Raw genomic sequence first — 23367 nt, forward strand, 5'->3', positions numbered from 1 at the left:
ACATTTTTCCAATGCCTTTTGGTCTCCTAAATACTATAGTTACTATAGCTATATAAAAAAGAGGTAATTGCTACAGGAATCACTTGATATGGAAGTGAATGAGTACTCCAGCCTCATACTGAAGCTGACAGTCTGCACTTTAACCACATATTCATTGTTTCGTTTAGAATCCAATGTGCTGGAGTACAGAGCGGAAACAGCAAAATTTGTGTCACTTCCAAAATACTTACGGACTGCACTGTAGGTAAGTAAAGGCATGTGCAATATGTACGTATGCATCTTTTTACAAAAATAAAGTCTATTTAGACTGTACTTTGAAAATTCCCGTTTCTTTAGCTTCTATCCTTATCTTCTAGGCTGAAATATATTAGCCTACGCGTCGTTTTATCACATCCTCTTTCCCCTTGTTTATTCGTCTCTGCCACTATTATCTCAAACCAGTGCAAACGCACAAACCGCACAACAGTCACAATTGAACATTGCCGTTGCTATCCTCTGTAGAGAAAACAAAGTGTAATGCGATACGAATATAAATTATACGACTTGAAGAGAGAAAAGAAACGGAAAAAAGCAGTGAGATATTTTACGGAATGCCAAATACGCATACGGCATTGGATGTTTTCTGACAGACTTACTGGTTTAACACATATGTAGTTTATTGTATTACAGCCTGTATTAATTTAGCGACGGTGGGCGTATTTGCACTGAAAAGAGCGATGAGGGAGGGAGCGAAGAAGAGAGGAACGTATGGGGCAAACGACGGACTGACATGATGACTGACTGACACACGGGCTCAAAACAACGCTGGAGACTTTATTTGGAATTACAGACCATTGAAAGCGGATGTTAGCTCCCCCTTCACCCCTGAATGACAGATTTGGGGGGAGCTGTCGATTACAGAAATTTTTAGAGAAATAACACAGAGGGAGAGAGCGAGAGAGACCGAGGCGGAAAACGAAGGCGGAAACGGGATGAAAGGAATAGAAAAGGCAACGGTTTTAAAAAGGTAGGATGACTTCAGTTTAATTTCAGAGGTACAATTAATTTCTGAGAGCTGTGATTTTTTAAGTCCTTGTTTTCAATCTCTGTCAGGTCAGGTTGACTCCCCTAATTGTAATAGCATATTAGGCTATGCACTGAGAGAAAAGATACGAGAAAATGTTTGTGCTTTATATTGTTATTACTAGAATGTTTTGTTTTATTATTCTCAAAAGAAATGAATAAGATCGTTTTTGGTTATTGTAAAAGGAAGCGTGGTTATTGTAAAACGCAAGCCCGCACAAATTACACGCGTCGTGCTTATTTAACTGTCTGTACATGTTAATGTTTTAGCTATGGTTTCGTTCGTGTGTTTGTGTATTCAGCTTGTAATTCCGTTCTCATTCAGTCGCCGCCAGTAATGCTTTGAGAAGAGAAGAGTAAAAAAACGGCCGGGGTGGGGGGGGGTTCAAATTCGGAGTCGAAGTGTTTAAACACGCAAGTCAATGAATGATGGAACAGGTTGAATGTGCAGGCACTTCGAGCTTGAGTTGTAACCATAATTGCGCAAATGTATATTTTAGCATGTTTGTTTGTGCGTTTGTCGTATGTTTGTTTAGTGTGTGTGCTTGCATGTGCGCATTGTGAGTGTGTGTTCGCATGCGATTGGGGTGGGGGGATCTAGGAATCATTGACTCTGTAACTGTGTGTGTGCGTGCGTGCGTGCGCGCGTTTGCATTCGTGTGTATTGGAAGATTGTGTATATGTGTAATTGGTGTGGACTGAGGGACTAGGAATCATTGACTGTTTGTGTGTGTGTGTGTGAGAGAGAGAGAGAGAGAGAGGGGGGATGTGTGCATGTGTGTGTGTGTGACAGAAAGAGAGAGAGAGAGAGAGAGAGGCAAAGAGACTACAATAGTGCTGCACATTAGATAGAATAAATGGCCATTCTTTGCACCAGGGGCAGTGAACAGTTGCTTCAGCGTTTTATGAATTATACTGTTATGGGATACAACATATATGTTTACATTTTAAATAAACTGGTAGTCTCTCCTCCTGTTCAAGCTGTCCACTAACTGACACTCATGCAGGCCACTGCCTCAGAGTCGCACTGCAACTGGACTGGCTCCTGTGGTGACATTTCTGCAGCATGGCCATGCCCACTCAGCACACTGTGGCATTGTCAAGTACAATGCACTGCATTACATTACAGTTTTACGACTATCACAGTAGCCTTGTGGTTAGGGTGACCTATCACTGCACTGTTGAAAACTAGACACTTGTATAGTAAAAACATGCTGAGGCCCCCAATCGTTGTAGTTTCAAGTAAAACTCTACATTCTTAAAAATAAGAAAAAGTGGTGCTTACTGCTTCTGCTTGACATTAGAATTTGTGTAAGTGCCCTGTGTTAAAGTGCCCTGTTCTGTTCAGGATGGATGGGAGGGATGGGGGGTGGTGTGTTGTGGAGATGCTTTGGGCTAGAGAAATGGAGATAATCTCCTACCAACATGAGTCATCCCCATTCAGGAATGGGTGCCACTGAAGGTCACTATCACAAAGCACAGTGAATGAACCCATTATGCATTTAGCTTTCTCCAGAATATTGCGGTATTACCAGGAGTATATTTCCAAAATTCGTTATAATGTCCGTTTCCAAATCTATTTCTTCCTCCCCACGTGCACATGACTGGCCTCATGTCTTTATTTTTATCTATCTCTTTCTGTCCAGCATGTTTTCCCTCCTATCCCCCATCATCATTCTCTTCTGTCTTCTAACCCTGCTTTTTTTTCCCTCCCAGAAGGACATTGAAATCATGTTTTCCTTCTCCCCACCAACTTCCATGAATCTCCTGGGATGTGACTACTCTTAGCTGTAAACATGCAGCATGCCTGTTGGCTATCTCAATCCATCTCTCCCCCATTCCCTTCACCTGCACTCTCTCTCTCTCTGTTTCTCTCTCTGCCTCCCTCTCTTGTTTTGTGCCAGTGCCTAGGAGTGCACGCCAGTGTGTATGCCGGTGTGTGTGCATGTGTATTACTGGCACCTTTATGAGATTATCCTTTGGATGAATATTAACTCCCCATTTAAGAGTGACTTTCAAATTAAAACCAGGGAAGAGGCTGTTCAGTGGCTTCCACTGCTCTGGTGGGTTCTTGTTCAGCTCGTGATATAATGGAGGTATTGCCATTATTTTGGCTGAGCTGCTCACTCAGTCGCTAAATGAGTGCTGAAGTGAGGGACACTATCTCCTCTAGCTCTTCTTAGCCCCAGATTATTGCTAATTGACTAGGTGTTACATTGCCATATAGTGCTCCGATCTTATGCAAATGATTTAAAATATAGATATTATTCTAATTATTTGAATACTGTTTTATGTGAATTGCACATTGGAATTTTGCTAAACAGTTTGTTCGTCTAACATTGGTTTCTTTTTGTCAGGTTGTAGGCTTTGAATTAATTTCGCTCAGCGTTTGTTATCGTATAATATGCACTTTACCTGACAAGAAGCTTCAGTGAGGTGGTTTTTAACATCTTTTATAACGGGACCTTCTATTTTAATTGGAGTGTCAAACAATCACAGATTACAATACCTGAAAATATTGATACATTAATCGCATAAAATTAAAAATGAATGCTGTTCCAAATGAAACACTGCACATCACTTTATTACAAATCAAACTATTATGAGAGCTAATAGATATATTCTGAAGGATACTAATTCTTAGAAACGGATTTCATAAAACAGATGCAAATGTGATTGTTTCATGATGTGCAAGATTGCTATAACACAGTACTGCAACTCCATGCAGAAATGTGAATAAAGGACAGAGCAGACACACTCACACTGCAGTAGGCTATACTGCTATGATACCAGGGGGCTGCTTGGTATTGGAATACTGGCATTTAGTCTAACATTTCTTAAACCTTGCCCCCCCCCCCCCTATTTCAATCCCTCTTACATGCCTTTATATTCCTCTCTCCGTACCTTTTACCATCCTCCCTTTTTTCTCAGCAGACCTTTTCTATACCCAATTTTTCTGTTTTTCCCCCAATCGTTGGTGTTCTGTCTCTCAGCAGATGCTGTGTCTGCACCTCTCTCCCTTACTTGCTCCCTGTCTCTCTCACTTCTCTCCGCCTCTTTCTTCTGAATGGCCATGGCAATTCGACTTCATCAGAAAGAGAGGGGGAACAAAAAAAGAGGGATAAGAGAGAGAAGGGAGGGAGGAGGCCTTTGGTGTGTTTTATAATAGCAACTCTGCATTCTCCTTCTATTGGCTCAATGTCTCTCCTCTCCATCCCCTTTCTCAATAGGAAACAATTGGCAACCTGTAGGGTGCAGTGAACATGCCAATACAAATACTGACTGTAATTTAACAGCGACAGACATTCTACATTCTCTCATACAGTAGCAATATTATGGTATCTCTCTCTGTTACACGCACATGCACATACACAAAGCTACAGTGGACAAAGACACGCTCAGTCACAAGCACACGCAAACACATATTCATTCAAACTGCTTTACCAAAATATGTATTCAGTCAGTTTTTAAATATGACACTGTCTGTACACTTGTAATCCAGTGCCATATTTAAAAACTAGACTTTCGCACTTAAATTTTGTCACTGTGACTACATGGCTCACTGGATTATGACTTAGCCACACAGATCAAGACCAACCCAGCAGTGTCCAGGCAACCAGATTACTGCCACAACGATCTAAAATAAAGAATGCAGTCTCCAATCCTTGTTCTTTTTTTACCTGTTCCCAAGAGGCTATATCCAATTAGCTCATTATCGTCAGAAGGACCGATAACGCTCAACAACAATCAATTAGTATTCTGCTGGCGGCATTCCATGAAAGAGCTCTGGTCCTGGGGTTTAAAGGGCTTATTCCTGAACACACATCGATATGCTATTTCAGTGAAACAGTCATTTTGGGCTTTTGATACTGAAGTTTACTAAGGTGAATCCAAATGTTTTTTTTTTTTTAATGGTTTTGGGAATTCCACTTTAAAGTCTACTTTTTTTATGGATCTGATAGGTAAGATATAAAATATCTGTTAGTGCACATTGTTTCAATGGTCAATTCCGGTGTTTTGAGAAAATGTATAGAATTATCAACAAAAAAAAAAACAGGAAGTAATTATTTAATTAATGATTTTGACATCAAGAATATTCCCTAAAATTCCCTATACGAAGAAACAAGGGATCCATTGCTATCTGCCTGTATATATATATTTTTTATTCAATGTGTGATTTTGGTTCCCCTTGAATTAGTATTTGATATTTCAAGATGCCAAACAAGAGCAACCTTCAGCATGAGGTTTTCTACTTGGATGCAGTTTGGCATCAGACAGAACTATGGCAGCAATGGCAGCATCCAATCCAAGATTATTGCAGTACAGTGTGGTGTTAGTGCAACACCAGAGATTGAACTGACACACAACATACAAATGCTATTAAAGAGGGGGAATGGGGTAGGGTGTTATGGGGGAGACACGCACAGACATAACTGTTGGAGGAAGAGAGTAGAGATATAGAGGTGGCAATCTGTGTGAGAGCATTTCATATATGGTGCTTAGGCTGCCTCACGTCATTAGTGCAGTATGGTGAACAAGCTTTAACGTTGACATAGATTAAATAGTCATTTTTTCTTAATGTATGGGTGCTTGACAGCGCATTCACCCTCCATTGGACAGAACCGTAGAGAGCTGATGAGATATAGTTCCATACGTGTATGTTGTTCAATTCAATTCAAGTCAACTCAATTTTATTTCTATAGCTCTTTTTTTACAAAGGCCATTGTCACAAAGCAGCTTAGCAGAGATCCAGGCCTGAACCCCCCCAAGAGCACGCCTAGGGCGACAGTGGCAAGGAAATACTCCCTGGCTGGTAATAGGAAGAAACCTTGAGCGGAACCTGACTCAGAGGGGGAACCCATCTGCCGCTAGCTTCTTCTAACTGAAATCATGGCATCTTACCCAAATCACCCAAACTGTAAAAAAAAAAAGACAAGCAAAAAATGCTAAATGGGATCCTTTGTGGAGGCCCAAACATAATTAGTTTGAACCAGCGGATTTCATTAAATAAGAAAAAGGCAAAGCAAAATGAGATCAGCTCAGATACGCAATTCCCACTGAAACCGAAAAGGAGATTTGATGCGGCCTGTGCAAATAGAACCCGGAGGCTGGGAGCAGGAGAGCATCATTACAGCGTACAAACGCCTCACAGACCTGGGCCACGGCCTTGGTATGCCATAACAGCCTCCACCACAGGGACCTCTACCGCATGTTCCGGATTCCTGTGCTTGAGTTTAGTAGCCCTCTGATAGTTTTGCTATGCAATTTATGTAAAAAATTTTCACCTATGAGATTAAGAGTACCGTTGGTATATTTTACACAATATCTTGGTCATACCCTATGCCAGGGCTGCCCAACCCTGCTCCTGGAGATCTACTGCCCTTTAGGTTTTCCCCCCAACCCTAACAAAGTACACCTCATTCAACAGCTAGAGATCTCATTGAGCTTCCAGTTAGTTGAATCAGCTGTGTCCAAATTTGATGTTAGATCTCCTGGAACAGGGTTGGGCAGCCCTGCCCTACGCAATCAAATTATCCTCAAGGGGTAACTAATTAAATAAGTAAACTAAAAATGAAAACGTTGCTGTGTTATTGTAAACGCCTCAGAATTGACGTGGCATTGTAGTCAGGTTTTAGTATAATATTAGGTTCATTAATAAGTGACAGTAAAGACAATATTTTGTGGAGGGTGTGACAGAAAAAAGGAAAATAAGTGAAAGCAGGCAGAGAGAGGGTACAGGACAGGATGGTGAATGGAAGAAAAGGGGAGGTAAAGGAGGAGAAGAGAATGGATGAGGAGGAAAGAAGAAGGAGAAAGAGGCCAAGATAGTGTAAAGATGAGGGCATGGAAGTAAAAAGGATGGGGTGAGAGATGGGAGGCTTGGGGAAAGAAGAAGGGGCATGTGAAGATGAGGACAGTGACACATTTGGGGAAAACAAGTGGTATGGGGGGAAAACGGAGGAGCGACAAAGAACCAATAAAAGAGAGAAAACAACAGAGAAAAGGAGGTAAACTTTCTACCTTTGACATAGTCTTCTCTTCATATCTCTCTCTCGTACACTTGAAGGTGTGTTTTTTTGCCATTTTCTCCCATTTTCTCCCCAATTCAGTTGTTATACTAATTCCCCGTGTGGACCAGCCACGGTCCTGGTCGATGCGTTATCCTCTGTTGGTCTGGGGAGGGTGTAGACTGGCTACATGGCTCCTCTTGACTCCACATGCAGTGGAGTCATCAGCCGCTTCTTTTCACCTGACAGCGCGGAGTTTCACTGGGAGAGCGTAACACGCTGGGGAGGCTCACACTATCTCCCCCAGAGGTTCACGCTATCTCCCACATTCCTGCTGAATAGGCGCCCCGACCAACCAGTCGCTAATGCAACAATCAGGACTCATACCCTCACCGGCTTCCCGCCCGCAAACACAGCCAATTGTGTTCGTAGGAACGTCTGACCAAGTTGGAAGTACCGCTGCCGGGAATTGAACCCGGGTCTCTGCGGTGGTAGACGAGTGCTTATACCTCTACACTACCCAGACGGCCCAAAGGTGTGTTTTAAATGACTCAGATGTTTGAAAGCCTGTGGGAGGTGTCAACGTGTAGACCCATTAAATCATTAGGGCCGATTCATTATTAAGTCTGCTGCAGCTGCAAGCTTCATATCAATATTCATGTTCTGTGAAGGAATAGAACAGATGAATTTTGGTGGTCGAACCGGGAGACACGTACATTCATGCATGGAGATGAACACCTGCACACTGAAACACATGCATATGCAAACACAAGTATGACACACAGTACACACATGCGCGCACACACACACACACACACACACACACCTACACACACACACACACACACACTGCAGAGAAGTACTGTAAGATGATCTGAACTTCTAACAGAAGCTGTAGATGTAATCTCCCCAGCCCCCTTGACACTTCAGAAGACCAGATATGGTTCATTTGATCAGACTTTATTGGTAGCTTCTTTTTCAGACTTGACTGAACACTCCTTCTGACTTGAGGAGACCGGCAGTGCTGCTCACTGAACTGAATGGCTCAAACGTGCAGCTCTGTCTCTCGGAGAAGGAAGTGATTTCAGATGGAAATTGCCATTTGTAAACGTTCATTCTTCTTAACTCAATCGACTCAAGCTGTCATGTCATTTGTTCGAGGCTCCATAATAGGGAATTGACCAGAAACACTTGCTGTATCGATTAACGACCTAAGAAAAGCACCGTAAATCGCTCTTCTTTCTGTGAATGTGCCGCTCAGCACATACTGTATTACAGCCTCATTCGGAGCGGGCAAGTTGAAGTATGTGTTGGATGTGATATTTTCTAACGCTCTTTGCAATTTCCTCTTTCTCCATTTTCCCCCTGCGTCTCCTTCCCTCTCAGTGCACTGACCTTGTCCCCGTGGCATGCGTTGCCTATGTGTGACTATGACAGCAGAGGGAGAGGGGGTGAGAGCAGGAGGCAGCTAGCAAGCGCACTGAAGTATCCAGCACTTAAATTGGCTGTTTATTTCCAGTCACTGCATCATTAGCACAGATACAGGGAGCAGCAGAGACACCGAATGCGTGTGCTCGCGAGTGTGCGAATGCGTGTGTATGTATGTGTGTGTGTGTGTGTGTGTGCGCCTTTGCATACATTCATGTTGTTGTGTGCATAATATAAATGTATGCATGCATGTGTGTTTCCATGTGCATGTGTGTTTAAGCAGGAGAGATAGAGAGAGAGAGAGAGAGAGAGAGAGAGAGAGAGAGAGAGAAGAAAAAGGGGAAAATAACAGCATGAGGAGTGGAAATGGAACAAGTCTGAAAAAGGCTGACGGAAGGACGGTGTGAGGAGGGTGTGAGGCAGGGGAGTGGGAGGTTAGAAGCACCAGAATGAAAATACAAAGAACAATGCAGTGGGTACGTGCATGTGTGTGTGTTTGTGTGTGTGTGTTACTTGCGTGTGTGTCCATACAGTACATAGCTACCAACTGTGTATGCATTTACATGGCCATGCATACTAATACTCTTACCCTGATTATGGCAATACTCTGATTATTAAAATGGTCATTTAAATGCCTTTATCTGATTAAGTTTATTGGTATAAGGTCAATTTGGCATATTCAAAACTCGATTAAGCCACGTGCTTTAAATGTTCTGGTGCATGTAGGTGTCTTACTCTGATTTCTTTTGTTTTTTTGCAAATGCACACATCAGGCGGAAGATCCCGGATGAAAATAAGCACGGCTGCCACATACACCATTTCTGTTGTGCATAGGCCAATTATGGAACATTACTTATGTCCACGTGTACCTAATAATCTAAATGCTGGCATAAACTGATTACTCCCATTAATTGGGGTACTGCTGTGCATGTAAATGTAGCCAGTATATGATGTATGATACAGTGCTTGCCCCAGTGAGAAAGCATGTAGGTTATATATATTGCAGTGCTGTTATGGCACTCAACTGTAGCCTGTGACAGCTTTACTGATGTCCGCCCTCTCTCTCAGGCATGTAGACATAGCCATTTAACTGCCAATAAAAACATTTAATCAACTAATAATGTACCCAGGACAGTTAATTAGTGCTCCGTAGCCAAAATTAATATTTAAAAAGCCCTCATATGGCTTTCTGTTTACATTGCTCTCTTCTCGATCCCTCCTTTCTCCCCTGCCACATTCATTCTCTCTTTCCATAAAATGGCCATGCCCCCTTCTCACATTCATTCTGTCTTGCTCACATTGAATTCTCTCTGTTTCGCTCTCTCTCTCTAGCCCTTTCCCATACAGTAGGTACATTTTACTTCATTTTTACTTCAATCTCTATCCTGTCTTTCATTCCTTCCTCCTCTTTTATCTGGCCTTTCATTTCTCCGGCTCGGCTTCCTGCTCTTCTGTCTGAATTAGGCTTGTCTGAACTCATCCGCCTCAATGCTGGGGAAGAAAAAGGCAGAGGACACTGCACGACTGATCGAAAATTGAAAGCTACGGAGAACTGATAGGGAAAGAGAAGAGATGGATGGAGAGATGCTGAATGAAATCTTGAAGTGAAAAGGATATAAAGCCACTGACTTTAAATAGGCTGGGGGGGGGGATAAGGGTGACTGACATTTGAGAACCCTTTATTTGAAAATGTAAATAAAGAGCAGAATCCAGGCAACATCGAAACCCTGGGACTCCTTGTTAGAACGTTTATTTCTAATTGCACCTTCACCTCTGCTAGGTCAACACCCACACCCGCTTCGCATGTGTATTGTAAATTACACCGTCTATTGCCTTTTTCCCCGCGAACATTTCAGTGTTGTTTGTTCACCTTTAAAAAGCAAACACAAGATATAATCTGGTCATATCAAATGTCCTTCTGCTAGCCTGGTGTCATTTTTCAGAGAAAGAAAGGGAGGGAGAGAGGGAGACAGAGAGAAAATGAGCGGAAGAAAGTAAATTGAGCGTCACACACTGCATATGGGATTCTTTTAATCAACTACCCTAAAAGAATTCTTGATTGGACTGTTACACTTAATGGAGGAGTTAGAGAGAGAGAAAAAATATCTGGGAAAAAGGGGAAGAGAAGAATCCTTCTCTCACATTTTTCTTCCTTAATTTTTCACTCTTCCCTACGTGTCCTTCTGTCTTCTCATCCCTCCCTCTGGCCCTTTACGTTTCATACCTTCTCTGTCCGTGGCCCTCTCCGTGAATGGGCGCTATGTGCAGCTGTGTTGAGAGTCCAGTCACATCGTCCTGTATCTCTGCGCGTATGTCTTCTGAGCCCCATCCAGTGACTGCTTCCATGCTGATTACTGTAGCTAATCAATATCAAATCATAGCGGCAGTCTCCCAGACAGGCTGTTGTAATGCACAGCATGATACTTCTGGCAGTTATTTCCAAGTCAAATCTTATTTAATAGGGCTGTAGTGTCAACATGACGAAGATATGAGCATAGCAAATACTGCACAGCACCTTTGAATGTTAAAGAATTCTGATAATAGGCTCATTTTCGTCCCTTGAGTGTCACAGAAGTACAGTTTAGAGTGCACACATTTGGGCGTACGGGTCCATTATAAGCCTTAATGAATACTCCATCAGACAGCCTTCTTGCTCAGCTGTAATTCAGTAGGCTGCTTTTATATCACTGGGCTAAAGTAGGACTGTTGCTCTGTACTGAGGACAAACAAATGTGTAACACAGTACTAAAAACCGAGAACAGTGTTCTGAGCATATCTGCCATGGCAGTCATTTTCACTTCATTTTGATCAAAATCAAATCAAGTCAATTTACTCAGTATCTGATCAAACATCTGATCCATGACCCATGATTGCCCAGAGAGAGAGAAAGAGAGGGGAAAGAGAAAGAAGGTGAGAGAAAGGGAGTGAATTTTTAATTTTTTTTTTGAGTGAGACTTTCCTTTACTAAACATGCAAAGCCTCCACAGTTCCATAAAACCAGACCATGATGTACCCATCCTAATAACCCCCAGTCCTGTTCCAGACCCTCCACTCACAGACTCAAACAGACTAAAATAAAAAAAGCCAAAAGCCAACAAAAAATACTAAACACCACTCAATCCAAGCATGTCTTCCTCTCTTCGTCATCTGCCACAAATCCTCTCTCAGTACACACCATTCCTGTTAATGTTGCCTCATCACTCATTATTTTGTGGTACTCAAACTCCACCCTAAGGTATGTAGACACTTGGCCCCTATAAATGAAATGTGTATCGATAACCCAAAGTTTGTTCATACAATTATTTCAACAAATCTTTTTTATAGTTTTTCCTGATCATACAAATGTCATCAGCAATGCCTCCAACATTTAATCCAGTACTGATCCATACGCACAGCCATACATGAAACATTTTCATCTTGGCAACTCTGTTGCACCTTCCTGGACTGTTTAAAAAGGAGTAGAAGTCAGAAGGGGTGATAGAGAGAGGTAGAGAGAGAGAAGGGAAGAGAAAGAGAGAGAGTTCCAGTTGGTGGGGTCATTCAGTGCTTGACTGCTGCTTTTATACGCACAGAAGCATATAAACACATGCAGGCACACACACGAGCACAGTTTATCAGTGACTGACCGGTATGTTAAACTGCCTCATTTAAATCTTGCTCAGTCTGACAGTCATTTCTGCCTCCAAATTATATGCCGATGAGTTCATAACCCTCCCTCACTTCTCTCCCCTTCTCTCCCAGCCTTTCTCTCTTCCTAAATGATAAATTGAAAGGAAAAAATGAGGTGGCTACGTGTATTGAGTTGTTAAATAGTATGCCAGACAGAGGAAGTCACACACTGACACATTCTCACTTTCTTTCTCACCCTCGCACACGCACATGCACGCAAAATCCAAAACACAGCCGTATTGACACAGGCACCTTGCTTGGATCTCAGTTGAATGGTTCTAGTAAAAAGCTGTTTGGCAGGACCGAGAGCCATGGGGAGAGAAAGAAAATAAAGGAATGACAGATGTCTGCAGGACACACGGACAGTATAAGCATAAACAGAAACATAAAAATGACAGCAAGCTGAACAAACTGGAGAGTGAAAGGGACTTTTCTCTCTCTCTCTCTTTCTCTCTCGCAGACACACACACACAGACACGCTTTCAGTCTGTCTCCATTTCATGCATTGTCTTGTCTCGTGTTCTACATTAAGCCTGGTTTTCCCTGTGGATGAGAGTGTAGAGGATTTTACTTGACTATATCAAAGTGCAACAAAAGATATGACTGACACATTGATTGACATGGAGGCAAGGACGCAGCTTTTGAGTGTTTGCTTGGTCATGGTTTATTCATTTATTTATTTATTTTTCACATTTAAATAAATGTACTTCATTATTGAAATTCTTTGCATCTATTCCCAAGTGTGTTATTATCTCTAAATCTGTACTTATCAGGGAGTGTATAATCAGAAAAGTAATCAGATTCATAATTCAACTTCAAAAGAATTATAACAGTGCATGGAGACAGGTCAGTGAGGATGGTTAGAGTAATATAATATGATAAATGAACTGAGTATGTTTGAGGAGAAAATACTATACTTGAGGTACAGTAAAACATCATTGCCTGGATGGCAAAAATTATGATTTTGCTTTATGTTTTTAATGTAATGTTTGTTATCCCCCCTTTCTTTTCACCTGTACTGTGAGATTTGATTAATAAAGACTTTGCCTTTTCAGGGTGATGCTGATGTTCCTACCGTGAGGTACACACAGAAACCAGGATTCAGCTTTGGTGCTGTGAACTTCTCAGCAGAATAAAAAGAAGCAAAAATTTAACAAGCCTGAACAAAACACCAAAGACAGAAGAATGGGCAGAGAATAAAATGGACTAAGAGCATTATTTACTTACAACTTCAGTAGGGTACCGTTTATGGACGCCAAAAACAATCACTTTCTGTCTATGATCAGGTTTCCTCAGAACACATTTATGACCTTGCGCAACCTACTGTTGAATTGCTCCATACTTGAAAACGTATTAACAAACTGGATTGAAATTCAGCCTCATCCTTTAACTGACTAGCTGGAGGGGGATGGCAATGACTAGCATGTAGGTGACTGGATCAGCCAGTAGGCCTAAACAGACACAGCGGGATCAAGAATGGTTGCTCTGGGAAGGATTGAACAGAAGTCCTGTCTTTCACTATGGTGGTCCCAGCCAAGCATCTTAGTCTACGGAGGAGAGGACATCACTGGGCACTGAATCTGAAGACAATCCCAGGAAGGTTTTACCACCCTATGGATTGCTGAAGATAGCTTTTCATCACACCACTGTTGTGTTAAATTCAGCAACCGGACACATAGTACACAGGGCTAGAGGACCAACCCCTTCCGGTCTTCAAGCAGTGTTTGGAGGTAAGGGTGCATTAGCTGACTTCAGTGATTTCACCTGACAGAGGGGCACTACAGAAGACCAATGCTCAGAATTTCAGTTTTACGGTAATGCAGAAACAAAATGTCTATTAATGCGTGTATATTATAATAGTAAACATGTTGTTCTTCTTTTGATTATGAATCGAGGGGACATGGATTCTTAATTAATTTGTGTTTGGTAATTTCTTCTTCTTCTTTTTCTTCTCATCACCAATGTTGTTGTTGTTGTTATTATTATTATAATTATTATTATTTGTTTTAAGTAAATAAGTGCATTGCATTTCAGAATAGTTTTTTCTGCCGAGCTGGAAAAGAGGATGGCTTAAAATGCTTAAAATGGGATTTAAGGACTGCTTAACTGAAGACTAGAACAAAGAGCCGGTATATGCACCAGAGGGATAGGGTGTACAGTGTACAGGAATATTGAAAAGAACAGTTGTGAACTGGAAGAAAGAGAATGAGAAAAGGAGGGAATGAAAGGAACAGATGTAGTAAAGGAAGAGTGCGAAAGCCCTAAATGGCAGAATGTAGATAAATATATGCACACGAAGGGAGAGAGAGAGGCCTTTGAAAGAGGGAATGGTGATGAAACACAGGATTTAAGGACCCTGTGCGAGAGGCGGAGGGGAATTGTGATTCGGCAGCCTCTTTATTCATGCAGGGCATGTACAGAATGGGAAGAGAATGCATGGGCACACGCATGAGCGAGAGAAAGAAGGAGAGAGAGAGAGAGAAAGCGAGCTAGTGAGTGTGCTCGATTCAGAGCGACAACACGGCTCTCTTTTTCCACATTCACACATCGCAAAATGTGTTCTGTTTGTTTTTTTTTTGTTTGTTTTTTTTTCAAGTGTGCCTGGTCAAACAAGGTATGATGAGTGCTGACTGTATATGACAAAGGACCAAAATGCATTTTTAGACAGAGCTCAGGTTAGTGGCTGGTCAGATATCACATGATAGCAGTTTGTTTCCACCAATCAACACAGGCAGAAGCTGAGAAACATGGTCAAAGCCCGATCCATTTATGCTAATCCATTGAAAAAAGCATTTGCCGAACGAACCTCCATTTTATCTTAATATCATGATCAGGGCAATTTGTGTTGGCATTATTTCATATTGTATGCTTTTAATTCATTACAGCGATTGGCTGAAGCGATTTTCCACTTCGGTAAATGTGCTTCCACATGGACTGCGTGCAGCTGCTCAGATGGAATTTGATCGTTGATAAAGTTTCATTTTGTGAAATAGATGAGCATTTACTGAGCTCACTGTGCATTGCAGAGAATGATGCAGAGTGGTCGATCCCAGCAACACTAATTATCTGCATGTTCTGTGAGCAGTTCAGCCAAAGCACTAATTAAAAAGGCAGTGAAATATAGCACATTTATGTTCATGTAGTCACACACACACACACATCTATATATATATATATATATATATATATATATATATATATATATATATATATGAGGCACAGTATATGCACGGAAATGTCTTTTGTGGTGATTTCTGCTGTGTAAAAAGGACAAGAGTTTGCGAGTGGGGATAGACTTTATTACACCGTTATTGAATGTCCGATACAAATTAGCATTAATTAATCAGTGTATATCTTTTCACGGATTATCATAATTCTTGATGCAGCTGAGCATGAAATGTGATGATTGAAGCTGGCTCAGTGAGACCAAAGAGGATATGTATCCTTTGAACAATCATTTTGATTTGTGAAGCTAATTTCTAAATTCTGCTTAGTTCCTTCAAAATGTTTCAAGGCGCAGTACATCACAGAATCAGAATACCTGAACCATCAGTGGTGGTAGCTGGCTAAGTGTACACAGACATACATGTAAATAACAGTAGACACATGCTTAATGTACATTCTGGAACTTTTGTAAATTGCTCTGCAGTTTTAGAAGGGTTATTTACTTTTACTAGTGTTGAATTCCATCTTTCATCTCTCCTCCAGTAGTGTATATTTTCTATCAGTTAAATTTGGTCTGAAGTTAAATGGGTAGAACAATGAACAGGTCCACATGTTTTTTTCTCCAAAATTTCTTTTCTGATATAGGTTGGAATCAAATGTAATTGCAATGCAATAGATATTGCAATATATACATCTTATGAAACAGAGATATTTCTTCCTCTCTCTCTCTCTCTCTCTCTCTCTCTCTAGCTCTAGCCCACATTAGCACATGCTAGAGCAGATCTGGTGAAGTTTGTGGTTGGGCAAGCGAAAGTGACGATTTTGAGCACAAGAAAACACCATATGGGAAACACCAGCCCAGCTGATGTCGTGCTTGTGTTTCCTGATTAGCTCAAGCATTCCCAAGTGAACAAAATATCATACTTAAAGTATACTTTTTAAAAATGTACTAAATATACTTTAAATGCATATATACTAATTATGTACTAACTGTAAAAATTAAATTGGCTGCATTTTAAGTGTAGTAAATACACTAAAGTTTGTATAAATCTGCAACTAGTGTACTTAGTTGTACTTGCACTGAGTCCACTAAATTGGGACATTTTTCACAAACTTTAAGTACTCATTTAAAGGGTGATTTTTAGGTTTTGGCAGTTCCCTGGGTTTAAATTGATCACTATTTTGTTCGAAATATACTTTAAATAGCATGCAATGTTATTTGATGGTAGTATAGAAGGATATTTATAGTGTAGTAATATCACAATCTATACTATATGTTAGAAGTGCATTTGAAGTACAAAGCCAGCAATCATAACACAGATACTATATTAAGTAAAATATAAATCCTTCCAATATCTAACCCACTTATCCCTGTTCAGGTTTGTGGTGATTGCCCACTGCACCAGCATGCCATGTCCTTCTGATATATCATACTTCATTTTCTGCTCTGTTGTTTTTTTTTTTTTTTTTTACAAATACACTTCATATAGGAAAAACACCTAACTTTATTCTGCTCAAATGAATAACTGAAAGAATATGCTTATACTCATAAACATATACTTAAAAGGAAAAAAGTGGATAGCCTTTAGCCTGAATAGGTGTTAGAAAAGTGCGATAGTAGTTCACTTTCCAGGGATGGAAACAAAGGGCTAATTAATCTGCTGAAACCATACTTAAATTTCATTAATTGTAAGTGTAATTTGGTATCCTTTTCAAAAGTATATTTAAATATGATTAAATAAAATTATATTTAAAGTACAGTATAATTTCAGAAGGTATAATTTACCAGGATTAAAATTAAGTGCACTTTTCATAAGTATACTACAATGCATGTTTAGTTTTACGTGAAGTTTAAGAAATAATACTAGAAGTATGCTGTCTAGAGATTAAAATAAGGTATATTTTATATAAGCACCGCTATAAGTATATGCAATTTAGTGTACTTATTTGAAGTGCACTAAAGTACAAATGAAACCACAGTATACTTTTTAGAAGGACACTAAAATACCACTGAAATTATGTGTGATTTAGTATGCTTATTTGAAGTACACTGATATACAACTTCATCATATATATATATATTTGAAAGTATACAGTACTTTTAAAATGTACATTTTAAGCATACTTCAAATGAAATAGAGAAACTAAGTAGAAATTAGAGTTCACTTGAAATATTTTTGTATAGTATTTTAATACACTTAAGTATCCTTTTTATTATTGTTATTCAATAATTTCAAGCAATTTATACCTAGATGGTGCTTACAATCTTGCTTGTGTTCAGTAGAAGAAGGATAATTGCTTATTAATATTTGAGGATCAGTTTTTATTTTTTCATGTTTGTTTCTTTTTCTTTTCTTTTTTTGAAGTGATGTTGAATGAAATGTAGTTTGAAAAGTCTCTCTTTCTCACTCTCCCTCTCTTTTTCTCTGTCTCTATGCCTTTCCTTTGTTTCTTTCTCTGCTTCTCTGTCCCTCTTTTTCTCTCTGTCCCTATCTTTGTTTTTCAGTGTAAATTGACACTGCCCTTCCCTGTCCTCTCTTGGCCCAATCAAATCCATTATTGGCATTGCTGCAGTGCAAAGTATACAGCTACTTTACATACTGTGTGCCGTCTGGGGCGCCCAAGTGTCTGCATTGGCCAGCTGAACCAGTCCTCGGTGATCCAAACACATTGTCCCCAGTTATTACCGCATCCAGTGAATGTAGAAGCACCTTCACCTACACAAAGACAAACCCACATGCACAGACGTGTATGACGCTGTAGCCTATGTACAGTCATAGCCTATGTACAGAACCTTAGATATCCAACACCCCCTCTATCACTTCATGTTCTCTCTCTCCTTCTTACTCTCCCTCCACTTCTTGCTCTCTCAATCTGTCTCTTGAAAGGAAGTACCCAAATAATACTGTTTTTTTTACCAATGCATGTTCAGCTGTTCCATCTCAGACATGTATTCAGTATGCCTCACCCAGTGACAAGCTGTAATATGAAATTAGCCTGCCTGCAAAAATTTGTATTTTTCACAAGTACAGTAGCATACAGACAAACTTCAATTGCAATTTGTGCCAAAATTTAAGCTTGCATAGTTATAGGTTGGCATGAATGTAGCATATTACACAGTCCGTGATTTATTATTTCCAATTAGTTCTTATTTTTGAAGAATATTCATCGTAGACAGTGCACATCGGTATTTTAAAAAATATATATACTGCCTCCATGTCTCAAAGAATAAATAAGCTACTGTGGCTTGGTGCCAGACATTTATGCATATATTATCTTTCTACACGTTGAAGATTGCTGCATTTGTATATATTTACATATATTTAGTAGTAATTTTAGGCACCTTTGGTTTGTTGACTCTCTGATTATAGTTTCTAAAAGCATTTTCATAAATACTGCACCTTGAGTGAGTGGATTAGGATAGTTGTTTGCTTGACTCTGAATAAGCAATTAGGAAAAATAATTAAGACATGAGACCAGAATATAAATAACAGCTGCAGTTGGCCTGCACTGCACTGCAGCATAGAGTTAATCCTCATGTATTGCAGCTAATCCATAACATTGTTATTGTCTGTTATGCAGCAAGGTAGCAACACAATTACATTGCTTCAGCATTGTAGAGAAGTAATAATGCTAAAGTCTGTGTCTGCGAGAGCAGTGTTTCAAAACTTTTAATGCCATAATCTAGAACTGATGAAACCGCATAATTAATGCAAATGCTTGAAGTCCATTGTTTGGTGATTACATTTAAGGGACCTAAGCGGTTGTACACAGCACAACCGCTCGTCTGAAATGTTCCATTGGGGGGTATGGCTAGTTTAAAAACACAGCTCATTTGAATAAAAACAATTAAAACTTTTTTTCAGAGGAATGAATACATAAAGTATATTGAATAAGATCTGTCATTACACAGTTCATACCATATAACCCAAGGGATCCATTGTGCTTGTTTGCTTGTTCATATTCTTCTGTCTTCTTTCCAACAGGGAGTTAGGAGACTGAGAAGACTGCACAGATCTCCAGACTTCAGCTGATTGGACAGGAGTACGTACACAGCCAAGCTTTGAACTACTCCATCCTTGCCCGAAAAAGAGGGGTGGAGTCATTTTTTTTTTTTTACAAAGGGACTGGAGCAGATCTCTGAAATCAAAATGGCTCCCGAAGGAGTGGCGGAGCTCCGGGATTGGCTCTTTCTGCTGCTTCTGTGCCTGACGCTGCTGGCCGAAGTGCTGGAGTTCTCCGCAGCCGCCGCTGCCGTGGCCACCCTGGGAGGGGAGGGCGACGGGGAGGTGGTGTGTCCGTCAGTGTGCCGGTGCGACGAGGATTTCATCTACTGCAACGACCGCGGGCTGAGCGCCATCCCGCCGCTGCCTTTCACCGCCACCGTGCTCTACCTGCAGAACAACCGCATCGACAACGCCGGGCTGCCCACCTCCCTGGAGCTCCACATGGCCGTCCACGTGGTGTACCTGTACGACAACGAGCTGGACGACTTCCCCCTCCACCTGCCGCCCTCGCTGCGAGAGCTCCACCTGCAGGACAACAACATCCACACCCTGCCGCGCCCCGCGCTGGGCCGCCTGCCCCTGCTGGAGAAGCTGCACCTGGACGACAACTCCGTCTCCACCGTGGGGATCGGGGACCAGGCCTTCGCCGGCAACCCGCGCCTCCGCCTGCTCTTCCTCTCGCGGAACCACCTGTCCAGCATCCCGTCCGGCCTGCCGTCCTCCCTGGAGGAGCTGCGCCTGGAGGACAACCGCATCTCCACCATCCCCACCCACGCCTTCCGCGGGCTGTCCTCCCTCCGCCGGCTCGTCCTGGACGGCAACCTGTTGGCCAACCAGCGCATCGCGGACGACACCTTCTCCCGCCTGTCCAACCTGACGGAGCTGTCGCTGGTGCGCAACTCCCTGCTGACGCCCCCGCTCAACCTGCCCGCCGCCCACCTGCAGCGGCTCTACCTGCAGGACAACGCGCTGGCCCACATGCCGCGGGGCTCCCTGGACCGGATGCGTCAGCTGCAGAGGCTGGACCTGTCGGGCAACAACCTGACCACCCTGCCCCGGGGCCTGTTCCGGGACCTGGACAGCCTGTCGCAGCTGCTGGTGCGGGGGAACCCCTGGTACTGCGGCTGCAACCTGCGCTGGCTGCACGACTGGCTGCGCGCCCGGGGCACCGCCATCACCGTGCGCGGCCTCACCTGCCAGGGCCCCGAGAGGGTGCGGGGCATGGCCCTGAGGGACCTGGCCGACCAAATGGAGGAGTGCGACAGCGGCGGGGGCGCGGGCGGGGCTGTGGGCGGCGGAGCGGGCGGCGGCAGAGACAGGGGGGACGGCGGGCTGGCCGCTGCCGCCTCCTCCACCCTCTCCTCCCCGCAGGGCTCGCTCTTCACTCTCAGGTCCAAGCGACCCGGCCTGCGCTTCCCAGACTCCAGCCTGGACTACCCGCTGGGCAGCAGCACCGCGACCGAGACGCTGGCGCTCAGCGTGAAGGCCCTCACGGCCGACTCCGTCCACGTCACGTGGCGCGTCCCGCAGCCCACGCCCTCCTTCCGCCTCAGCTGGCTCCGCCTGGGCAGCAACATGGCCACGGGCTCCATCACGGAGACGCTGGTGCCGGGCGACCGGCGGGAGTACCTGCTGACCGCGCTGCACCCGCGCTCCATCTACATCATCTGCATGGCGCCCCAGCTCGCCGGCTCCGGCGGGAAGAGCGCGCTCGCGGCGGACGGGGCGGACGCGGCCGAGAGCCCGGTGTGCGCCAGGACCGAGACCTCGGACCCCGGCCAGCCCGGTTCGGATCGGGAGGAGGGGGATGGGTCTGAGCCGCTGACCGCCCTTCCCCTGGCGGCGATCGTCGGCGGGGCGACGGCCCTCGTCTCCCTCGCTCTGATTTTCGCGGTCTTCTGCTGGTGCGGGCACCGGACTCGACGCCTCTCTGCCCGCGAGCACTCTGGCTACGGGCGAAGCGGCTCGCGCCACAGCAAACACTGCGACGACTACGTCGAGTCAGGCACCAAGAAGGACACCTCCATCTTGGAGATCCGGGGACCTGGCTTCCAGATGACGCCCATGGCTGCCCGGGAGCAGATGCATGCCAAGCCCCTAAGGGAAGATTACATCATCCACACTATCTTCCCTTCCAATGGTACTAGCCTTTACAAAAACACCCAGCCTGTGGCGAGCACTAGGTATGGCACTAACCGTGGATACAGAGGAGGAGGAATCCCAGATACAGACTACTCATACACGTGATAGACCTCTCTGTGCTGTTATATATAGTCTTGATCCAGAGCTGAGACTCTCAGACTGGTCTCTGAAGCACCCCTTTGTGCCTATTGGTTATCGTTCTGACTAATCCCATTATTTACTGTTAAGAGACATGTGAAGGGCAGCTATGCCCTTAGAAATCGTAGCATTACTTAACTGAAGTCTTGGTAAATATACCTCTTCAGGTGACATATTGGCAACACCACTATTTTCCTGCAGCGATGAACAGCGTGTACCTTTGTAATGTACCTTTCCCTCACGGAAACTGGTCAGGCAAAAAAAGAGAGAAAAATCAAGCATGTATTTACTTGCAGTTTTCCATATTTTACATTATGTAGTACATTTATATGGTTGTATTCTTACTGTAGCAGCTGAAGTGATTGACTCAAGTAAGTGACTCGAAGGTAAAACAGCATGATTCAAGCCAATGCCCCCCCCACCCCCCCCCATCCCCCCCATCCCCCCCATCCCCCCCGCATACCCTTACTGTTACATGACACAGACACAGAGGAAGTTAAAACCACACACTGTGTCCTCTTGGTCATGAGCACAGGACACTGCATAGAAGGACCATAAGTACAAACAGATAGGGTTAGGGTTAGGGTTAGGGGAACATTCCAGCACACTGTACTCTTCACTGGCTTTGCTCGTAGTCATGATTTGCTATGTCATTGCTAATATGATGGTGACAATTGTGTTGACAAAGGGTCCCAAACCAGGAGAAAGGAAGGACGTGGTTGTGCTTGTGTGTGTGTATGTGTGTGTGTGTGTGTGTGTGTGTGTGTGTGTGGGTGTGCGTGTGTGCACACAAGCGTGTTTGTGCAAGTCATAGGGGAGGGGACATGCCAATGTTTCATTCTTTGAAGTGGAACTTACTACCCCGAAAAACTGCATGTTAAGTAGGCAGCCCCGTTTTTGCTGAGAAACTGATTTACAACTGACATTAAGCTGAGTATTCAGAATTTAGACAGCACCAGTGTAGAGCTTACACACACGGTCATGCATTACATATAGCCTATGCCTCATGCTCCCTTTCCACACCCTTCAAGGTAAGAGAAAGTCTGATTATTTTTGTGTGTCTGTGTGTTCAAAAATGTGCACCACACAAGTGTGTGTGTGTGTGTGTGTCTATGTATGTCTGTGTGTGTGCACGTGTGCCAGTCTGTCTGGGTAACAGTGGTGGGTAGGGGGGTGGGGGGTAGGGGGTGGGGCAGGGGGGCACCAGGTATTAAGTGATCAAGTGTCAGCAGTTTACATTCTGTAAATCACTGGAGTGTCAAGTGACGAAAAGACAATCATAAAGGGCAGATCTCCATGTGCGCTACAGACATAACTTCTCATTAAAAATGACAAGCGCTGTCATTGTCACTGAGAATGACAATTATAGATAGCAGTCTCCAAGGAACACTGAGCAGCAACTGAAAGATTTACACTTCTGTTCATAAAACTGGTTAGTAAAGCATGTCACCTTAAGACTCATGAACACAGAAGTTGCATAGTGCAGGGCTGTTAAACAGCAATGAAAGTCCCTCCTCTGAACTCAAGATGGGGGCTGGAGAGCTGGAAAAAGGGGGGGTAGAGAATTACGCAGAAAATCAGGGAAAATACGAAACCGTAACACTGTGGACCGGTTGACTGTAGACATCTTGTGTGGTGGAGCAAGAGGTAAAGTGATTTATTGCATTGGTTTGTACATTGTGTAAGCCTTTTTCCTGAAATTACAATTAAAATGCAAATGAAGCAGCACTTATTAGTTATAGGAAGGG

General features: G+C 43.1%; 1 protein-coding gene across 1 annotated transcript; it reads left to right on the forward strand.

The window, feature by feature from the left end:
• The first annotated feature begins 409 nt into the window (after positions 1-409).
• LOC135262846 (leucine-rich repeat transmembrane protein FLRT1-like) lies at positions 410-22052 on the forward strand. Its single transcript, XM_064350154.1, has 3 exons — positions 410-1006; positions 13223-13897; positions 19319-22052. The coding sequence occupies exon 3, from the start codon at positions 19484-19486 to the stop codon at positions 21584-21586; it is 2103 nt and encodes a 700-aa protein (XP_064206224.1). The 5' UTR covers positions 410-1006; positions 13223-13897; positions 19319-19483; the 3' UTR covers positions 21587-22052.
• Positions 22053-23367: the final 1315 nt, after the last annotated feature.

The sequence above is a fragment of the Anguilla rostrata genome, chromosome 9 (assembly GCF_018555375.3).
Source record: "Anguilla rostrata isolate EN2019 chromosome 9, ASM1855537v3, whole genome shotgun sequence".
Taxonomy (NCBI): Eukaryota; Metazoa; Chordata; class Actinopteri; order Anguilliformes; family Anguillidae; genus Anguilla; species Anguilla rostrata.

Bases quoted from the DNA above. Each gene is read 5' to 3' on its own strand.
- LOC135262846 (XM_064350154.1), top strand. From the start codon at position 19,484: ATGGCTCCCGAAGGAGTGGCGGAGCTCCGGGATTGGCTCTTTCTGCTG.